The sequence below is a fragment of the Rutilus rutilus genome (genome assembly GCF_951802725.1).
Source record: "Rutilus rutilus genome assembly, chromosome: 22".
In the NCBI taxonomy this organism is placed as follows: domain Eukaryota; kingdom Metazoa; phylum Chordata; class Actinopteri; order Cypriniformes; family Leuciscidae; genus Rutilus; species Rutilus rutilus.
The window spans coordinates 30,898,269-30,908,087 of NC_140227.1; the positions used below are offsets into that span (position 1 = coordinate 30,898,269).

The window sequence follows — 9,819 nt, forward strand, 5'->3', positions numbered from 1 at the left end:
AATGACGTAGCTCAGTTTTTGCTTTGAATCTCAAAATAATGTGCGCTTAATGTCCATTTCAGTCATAAACACACGTGCTTTTTATGAATGTTTTCAGCATCAAACACATTGGTTTGGGATCACCTGTGTCTGAGATTACACCGCATTTGAATGTTGCATGTCTGTGTGCTTTCTGACCGCAGGGATAAACAAAGCAGAGGCTTTATTTGCGAGCGCAGGGGTTATTTATATTCACAAACACTGAGAACCAGAGCCAGAAACGGACAGGGCTGCAGGCTTACCCGTGCAAAGCGTGGAGCGCGTGGGGTTCGTAGTGGTATCTCCCCTCATGGTGACGCACGTCGATGGGGATCGGAGAATGGAAAGTTGGGAAGATGTGATGAGGGCCTGGAAAAGAGAAGGAGAAAGAGAGAGAGAGAGAGAGTTGAGAAAAAGCCAGACTTTCAAAAAAGAAATTTCAAAGGCACCAGCGCTACAATAAAGTAACATGAATTTCAGAGCGTGCTGAGCAGTTTCGTGTAAAATATTGGCACTATTACACAAGAGTGGAGGAATAAATAAATAATCAAAGTATCCTAAGAAATCCTACATCCCCAACATAAAAGATATCCAACTGGGCTTTTGACAAAGACCTGCAGCTAGACGCTCTTTGAACTCACACAGATGATGGACGTTATGAAGAGAAAACCCGTCCGGGATGCAAACTGGGGCTGACAGCACTGGGAGAACATTCCTCGGCCTCGGCTTCGCATGCCTCATGCCAACCGGATCATCTCCCTCCTGAACCGCGTTCCCTACGCTTTACTGGCCAGCTCAAAACGAAGGTGCCAGGGTGACGTGAAATCAGAGGAGGTTCGGCCTTTGAAATCAAACACACTAACTAATGAGAGACTAAAAGCTGTTGCTTGTTGCCTCAGCGTTTTACAGTCTGCCGTTGGCTGGCGTTTCTTTTCATCATAACTCCTTTGGTTGGATCGTTTTATTTGAGCCCAAAGAGAATCAGAATCAGCACTTTCCTGTAATAAAGCCTCCGTTGGCTCGGGACGTCCCGTTAAAGGTCAACAGGGCTTCATTAGCAGTTATGATAATGGGAAACCACAGTTGATGTTTGGGTGCAGCCGCACTAACTTTATAGTGCCATATGAGAAGAGCTGTTTGCGATGTTAAAGTCTTAACTAGCTTTTCTTTCTAATTAGTCTTTATTGAGCTCATTGTTTCTGGCTAAACGAATACATGATGTTAGTTACCTACGTGATTTGTATTATCTTAGAACTGTACATTTCTTCCATTTCCCAGTCACCTCTGATAACAGATTACTCTAAATTGTAATGTAAAAGCATGCATTTTCTGTAAAGCTACTTTGAAACAATATGTATTGTGAAAAGCGCTATACAAATAAATGTGAATGAATGCATGAATGGAGATCCTTCAATCTTTTCATGCCCAGTGAAAAAAAAAAAAAACTGATAGAAAAACAAACGAGTTTCTATATGCATCAACTATGAACACTGGTACTATTAATGCTTGACTTGGCAGGAATGAGAGGAGGGTCAGTGAATCAGCTGATCTCTGGACTGTATTAACATTCTTTAGAGCGGTAGCAGTGGGAGGGTGAGGGGTGACCCGGGGAGGTCAGGGGTCACGGGTCATTATCTACACCTGGGGTTCTCAGCAGCTCCTCCAGAGGATTCATACACTCAGCAGAACCAGTGTGAGTCAGCAGTCTCTCTCTCTCTCTGCTTCTTTGTCACTGTGTTCCCCTTCAGAATGGCAGACAAGACCGTCCCAAAGGACAGTAAATGACCCGCTGCCTTTCCTGTCTCTCTCTCTCTCTTTCTCTTCATATTTACATAATGTAAAACTTAAAAGGATAGTGCGCCCAAAAACTAAAAGTGAAATCATTTAATCACCTTCATGTGTTCCAAACCTTTATGACTTTTCTTTCTCTGTGGAACATAAAAGGAGACATTTAGCAGAATGGTGGTGGACATTTTTTATTTATTTTCCTCACGCACACAACCAGGGCTTGACATTAACGTTTTTTGCTCACCAGCCACTGTGGCTAGTGAATTTCCAAAGTTACTAGCCACACTTTCACTGGCCACTTTTGGCATCGATACCATGGGGAAAACTGCCATATAGATATTATCTCATAATTTGGCAGTAGGTTTATTAGGCTGCTGTCACTTTAAGACCTGACGCACGGATCCGTTATACTGTTACACATGCGTTTTCTTTCTCAACTGTTTGCGGTCACGTAAAACATAACTGACTGTGTTTATGTGAATACTCGCCAAGACCTGCATTTTGACATTATTTGGTGTGTATTTGACTGTTTAAGCGTAATAAGCAGCGAAAAATAACTAAATTTAGTACTGAGAGGCGGCTTTATGTGCCGCACATTGGGTGTAAGCGGAAAAAATCTGCGGGAATGAGTAAGATTATGCGCAATACGCGCAATCCCACGCTGAAATTCAAGCCCTGTAACACCAATAATATTCATCCGGAGCAAATGAAAGGAGTGAGTGAGGAGAGGCGGGTTTGTGTGTCACTCGCTGTCGGAGAGACGAGAGAGAGAGAGAGAAAGAGCAGCTGGTATCATGTATCTGTTCTGAGGAAAATAAGTATTGGAAGCGTTTCAGATATTTCAGTATCGATATGAAGCGGAAGTTCGATATTTCTGACAACACTACATTGCACTTAGTTCATTATTTCAGATGACTTTATACCACATGACTTCAGAAAGCTCCTTTTAGGGTGGTTTTTCGGTAGCCCCAGCCTTTGTTGTATGGAAAATAGCAGCGTGACATTCTTCTAAACATCTAATTTTGTGTTCTACAGAAGAAAGAACGAAGAAGGAAGAACCACATGAAAGTGATTAATGGACATCATTGCTTTACTTTTTAGGTGATCTTCCCCTTCAAGATTAGTTTGTTTGAGTAAACTCAGCATGTTCTGTTCTGATCTTAAAGTTTGTCTGCAGAGTCACACATTTACCACAGGAGACAATGAAACGCTTATAACGAACATCAATTCTGTACATCTGACGTGACCATAAGCAATCTTTACTTACGTCTACAGTATTCGGCCTGTTTTTTTTTATTTTAAATCATTTAGCACAAAACAGCAATGCGTGACTAGCTGAAGTCATGTGCTGTCTTTATAGTAGTTATTTGTCATGGAAAATGCCTCAGGTTCCCTTTAATTGATGAAAAACACCATAAAAACACACCTGACATGTGCAACCGTAATGCCACACAGCTGTTGAAAAAACAACAAGAGTTCTGGAGCATCTAAACACTGGGTTTGACATGCAATTCTGACCTTTAACTAGTGAGAAAAGGAAACTTGACTGAGATCTTGCCTGTAGAAGGCCTGTAAAGAGTATAATCATGCTGGGTGTGAGAGGCACGCTAGCGTCCACATTCATCGCCCGGTCGCAGTTAATGCCCCATTACTAATGCAGCGGGTGAATTACTGGATGGGAAGAGAGGTCGAGGACAAAGAGAAAGAGTGAAGTGGGTCAGCAGAACATGACGGAGCCGCTGCTGGGATTCTCATGGACCACCGCATGAATCCGGTTAAGACGGCTTTAATCACGACGTTGCCCGATGCAAAAATAAAACACAAACTAGGGTAATTGGAAGCATGAAAAATACACAACTTAAACCCAAACACTGCAGAACGTTTGCAGTGGCGTAAACACTCCCGACCAAAATAAGACGGCGGCGGACGTGAACCCGCCCCGGTCCCTGTCATTAAAAACGACACGTTACCCCGCAGCCTCATTCATCTGTGCCCGCCCTCAATTATCCACATTACCACTGTTATTTCCAGCCGTCGCATTTTTCATGTCAGCACAAACACCCACCCCGTTTGTGACCCGCTCTCGGCCAGGCCCCCGTCACCGGAGGAGCGGGCAGGATTATTCGATCATGCCGACAGCTCCATTGTTCCTCCGCAACGGGAAGAACAAAAGAGGATCGCTCTGGAGAGTTCAAGAGGCACGTTTACCAGCCTCACTGAGCTCTATCCCCCAGGGCTGTGGCGCGCAGTGGAGTTTCCGCCAAGACCCTCGCATCTATTAGTTTTTAGGTGATAACATTTGTTTTCACATCTGGGGGAACGGCACAGCGGGGTGCCGCACTTTTTCAGTGTCGGGCTGCGCGCGCGACGACTCTCTCGTGCACTTCTTCACCTGGCCGATGCTTAGCGTTCAAACGCGGCGCATTTCTACACTCTTGAAAATTAAAGTTCCAAAAAGGGGGTTAAAAGCACCATTTTTGGTTTCTAAACAACCATTTTTCCACTGTCTGTGCAATGGTTACATGGATGTTAACGGTTCTTTATAGAACCATCAGTGCCAATAAGGATATAAGTCATCCATCTTATCTCTTTCTGATGTCAAACAGCTGTGAATATTCTCAGTTCGGTTCTGAATGGCACACAACTCTGATATCCTCAAATTTAGGAGCATTGGTTCGCATGCAATTAGTGCTATATATGAAAATAAAACATAAACAGAGAGTTATCCATCCTAAGGTGGCTTGCTGGTCCAAGCCGGTTTATTGAGAACATGCTCAACTAAAGCATCTTAGGCGAGAGCGCAGGAGGGTCTTGATCAGATAAACGCTGTCCCTCTTAACTCTAAACGCCTCTTTCTGATGTCATTCATCTTTGAATATTCGGGCCAAACAAACACAACCCCTCTCGTCTTTGTTGTACCCTAATCCCAGGATCTAAAAAGGGGGTAAATGGTTTCGTTTTACAGGAAGTACTCAGCAACAATAATGGCCCTTTGAGTGGCCGGGGTCTTAGAGCGCAATTAAAAAGCTTTGGGCATTACTCATAGAATCAGGAGGGGAAATTAGACAGGAAATTCCTGTAGAATAAGCTGGCCTCAGGCCTAACCAAACATCACCATGCCATCCACTACACACCAGCAGACCCAGCGCTGCAGTGCATTCTGGGATTTGACCTGCTAACACTGGGTCGTGCAAAACTCAGAATTGAATTTTAAGTCACATTTAAGTCATGAGTGTGAGTTTGAATCCATTAGCAACAAAGCACAGGAAGTTGAATTAGAATGACAGGAAGAAGAATCTATCTATCTATCTATCTATCTATCTATCTATCTATCTATCTATCTATCTATCTATCTATCTATCTATCTATCTATCTATCTATCTATCTATCTATCTATCTATCTATCTATCTATCTATCTATCTATCTATCTATCTATCTATCCATCCTTCCTTCCATCCATCCATCCATCCATCCATTTGGCCTATAAACCTTCAAACTTTAAAGATTTCTAAACTTTTTTTTTTTTTTAAACAAGGATGCAATGTTGATCTTGACAAACTTCACTTGTCTTGAATTACAATTACTTCCTACTTCCTACTTGCATCCCGTTTATAACCTCAACTCAGATTCAGAAACTGAATTGGAGTGTAATAAGGATTCTTAATTCAATTCTAAACGATGCACAACCCTGACATCTTGCAGTTTTAGGAGCATTAAATTACGTGCAATTAGTTATTTATGGAAATGAAACATAAGTGGAGAGTTAACCATTCTGAAAACAAAAACAGCCTAAGATGGTTTCAACTCATCAGGGGTGCGTTTCCCAAAAGCATCGTTAGCCAACTATGCTCGCAAGTTCCATTGAACTCTATTGGTAACGACAGAACTTGCGGCCATAGTTGGCTTTGGGAGACGCACCCCAGGCTGGTCTGTTTTGATGGTTTTGCACACCCGATCAGCTAAACCACATAACCAGCAAACCTTCTGAGGCTAATTTAAGCATTTCTTTCCAACAGGCCGAGGAAGTGCATCACTTCTAAATCCTGTTAACTTAAGTCTCCAGTAAGCCCAGCGTGCTGGAGGTAAAACAGAAGGACAAACAGAGAGTGAGACGTGTGTTGTTAGCATGCTGTTTGTGTAATCTAGGTACTTAAGACCGCAAGAGTCTCTAAGACTGATTACCGCACGTCGTGATCGGCCCGCCACCTCAAGCCCCTGATTTATCACCTCTGCTCGTAATAGTGCTGCTTAACACACAGGTTTGTCCAGATTAAGTAATTACCTTAAAGCTGAAGTTTATTATCTTTAAGACTAGTGCTATGATAAAAAGAGCCCTGTCGGAGAGACAGAGAGAGCAGAGGCGCTGATGGCGAATGAATAAGGGCGATAATTAAAATGCGATGCATTAAAGTGGCGTTTCTGCGGGCGCCGTCAGCGCTCAGGGTTTCTTACATTCATATTAGCCCTGCAGAACCGCTCCGAGGGGGTGACGGGATAACAGCTGGCCCAGCGCTGCAGCTGAAGCCAGGAATTACTCTAGTGCACATCTGTAAATTAAACCAGGCTCATTTAGAAAAAGAGCACGGTTGCACCTGAATCCATCCATTGTGTTTTTGTGGGGTCACGGGTAACTAGACTCTTAACTAGTGCGCGGTTTAAGCTGCTTTACTTCACTTAAAGTCAACATGAAACACCTTTGACTTGCGTAATTAGTGGACTGCCAAGGCTGATATATCGGCTGATATTTGGCTTATTTTTTTATATTTTTGCCGTAAAGTGTCGGACTTTTGTTTTGACATCACCAGGACTTTTATTTTGACATCGTCAATGTAATTTTCCCGTCTTCATTAGTTTACGGTCTTTGTTTAACAGTTATGTCTAAAAAATAGACAAAATGAGATAAAACTCTTGTAGAAAGAAAGCGAACGCTATAATATATTCTCATATACCATCACTATTCAGCAAATATGCATCTATATTATTTGTATAAACATTTAATTATATGAACCTTGCAAACTTTGGCAAATCCAGCAGTTAGGTCTTATATAATATAATAATATAATCAAACAGTTTCTGTCAAAAGTATACATTTACAGATTTATTTATCACGTTCAAATAGTTTTTTGTACACTGATATATTTTCGAATTAATTATTTCTAATTTAGTAAACATATAAAAAAATATACATTGAAGCATGCAAATCTTTTAATTAAAAAGTGTGATATCACATATATCAGCTTTAAATCGCCCACCTTTCCTTTTTTAAGATATCGGCATCAAAAAAATCCATATCAGTCGATCACCATCTGCAATATAATAAAAGTTTTATTTCATGTTGATTTAAAGCCGGATGTTTGGTGTCATGTAACAGCGCGAGGTCAAGACGAGCATCCTTGTGTCTCTGATGGATGGCTGTACAAGCACAGAATAGCTCCTGTTCACGCTCTCCGGCGCTCGTCTCTGGCTCTTGAGGATCACAATAGTGAGAAGAACTAAAATAGAGCATGTGGACGATCAGCACTCAGAAGCGCCGGAGCGGACAGGACACCGCGGGACGGGACGCTGGCCAGACGCGGGACGGGTCTCTGCTATCACTGGACAGTGTGTTCAGACACAGGAGGACAGGACTGTGTGACTGATAGTGTTCGTTATGCCTGTTGGAAAAGCCATCTTAAGATGCTAATTGTGTTTTGGAACATTAGTTGACCATTCGTTAGTTGACTGTCTAATGTAAATGGCTTTGAGTAGCTTGTAACTTGTTTGTTTGATGCTCCAAGATGATCTTATGATGTTCCAAAACAGTTAATTAATTATTTTTAATACTATTGGTTATTAATTTATATAGCAAAAAAAAAAAAAAAATATATATATATAGTAGTAATAATAAAAATAATTATTATTATTTTAAATATTTTAGTAATTATTATTATTGAAATATTATAATTATAAATAATTATATTAAATATTAATAAAATATTAAACAAAATTACAAATATTATTATTGTAATATTTCACTGTAAAAAAAAAAAAGTGTATTTAAGAAAAATAATATAATTATTATTTTATTTTACAGCACAACTTTAAAATTACAATACTAATATTTTTGGCTGTCTCTGAAACATGCATTTATTTATTTTAGCCATAACGCAGTTTCGATTGTATTTTGATTAATCGTGCAGCCCTATAATATGCTTCATGTCAACATTATCAGAATAAACACAATTATTGTAATTGGCTTACAGTTATTTTCTTGCATAAAAACACTGTAAATATGAGAAATAGCTTAATTTGCAGATTACACAGTGTCTCAAGCTGTTTTACGGCTTGTTACTGTTTTACAAAAAATAGTAATATTTCTGTCCACGCTAAAAGTGAAAATGGTGCACAAAACAATTTTGGACCAATGAGAGATTGCTGTGGGTGGAGCTACAGAATACAAGGACAATAAACACACAAAGCGCCAGACCAAAGTGCTGCAAATATTCCAGTGAAGAATCTCCTCAATCTGAGTGCTAATCCTCTAAATCCTCTAACTTAAGGAAGAAAAACACTTTTTCTATGAGATGCAAATGCAATGCAATGCAAACTCAGAACATCTGCACTGAAATGTGCGGGCGCAAATTCGAATCCCTTTCATGAACTTGGGTTTATTTTATAAAGTGACTCGCAGTGCATCTTCATTCGGTCTCATGTCGCTCCCATAATCTCACAGAAGAAGGTTTTTCTCTGGCATGTGAAGCTCTGAATGAGAAACATCTGTCGGGTGCAGTCAGTCTCGCTCTTAGCAGGGGATTGTGGGTAATCAGCACACTGTGCAGGAGGGCCCCACGTTTACAGTACTTCAGAAAGAGACTCTCTCAAGAATCTTAAGTCTGTCGATTTCCTTTCTTTCTATTGGTTTAATATTTGCTGAGGCGTTTTGTGGCACTTCATCATGTTCAAGATCTGGCTGAGGGCTGTAAAATCAATGTTTGCACGGTGCAAACAGAAGCCAAAGGTTAAATACTTGAGTATATACTTGTCAAATTCAGCTCCGCACAAACACACGTGTTCCTTGAGCTCTAATCCCTCTAAACGAAGTGCAAAGTTGATCTAAGTCTTTCTGGACTGCTCATAAACACATCTCAAACATGGTTTAGATGCTCTCTACTAAACGGCCTTTTGACCTTTATGACTTTCTGCTCAAATTCAACATCTTTATGCTTTATTCGCGTAATACAAATGAGTGCATTTATGAACTGAGCACACATGAATGCCAGCGCAATGCCGTAAAACAGCCCAAAATGTATGTAAAAGTATGAATAATTTAGTCTGCATGCATATAAGTGTTGATAAAGGTTGAAAAAAGCCGACAGGTCATTCTCGTATTGATGAAATACACAAATAAAACATTATTTACTGACAAAATGTGCTTTCTGAAACACTTACATTGTTTTTAATGGTGCTATTTGAATAAAATTGACAACTGGAAATCCTTTACTCTTATTTGTGCGACAATGGTGCAAAAAAAAAGCACGAATTTCCAGACTAAAATCAATTAAACGCTCATTGAACTGCGTTCACCCCCGGTTTGATCTTCAGGTGTGCGGGTCCATTTATAAAAAAAGAAAATTAGATTAAAATTTCCCCCCAGAGAAGCAAAGACAGAAAAATAAAAGGTATTACAGATCTCTGATGTGTGTCTGGAGCATCGTGAACGACACAGACGAGCTGTTAATTGAAGCTGTTTAATTGAATAATTAACTCCAGTGCTGACAGTTAGCATTGCTTAAGGCAGAACGCGTCGATTAATGAGAGACGAGCCCGCTGACCCTGTTTCGTCGTGGCCTGGTTTGGGACACACTGTAATTAGCTTTTACACTCGTGTGTGTCGAGCCGGAGACGAAGCGTGCAGCCGCTGTGATAAACCTCAGAGTGTGTTACTACTAAACTAACTAGTCTTTAGCTTCGCTCCTACTTGCTTTAGTGCACTATTTCAAAGCTAGTAATGGTTGGACTTTTTGTTGGCGTAA

At 40.5% G+C, this 9,819-nt stretch overlaps 1 protein-coding gene across 1 annotated transcript in view; it reads right to left on the reverse strand.

The window, feature by feature from the left end:
* The window catches only part of gli2b (GLI family zinc finger 2b), an 87,319-nt gene that overhangs the window by 44,758 nt on the left and 32,742 nt on the right, over positions 1–9,819 (reverse strand). Inside the window, exon 3 of the mRNA XM_084395100.1 lies at positions 282–387. Coding sequence (XP_084251226.1) covers positions 282–387 — 106 coding nt within the window. The remainder of the gene's footprint in view (positions 1–281; positions 388–9,819) is intronic.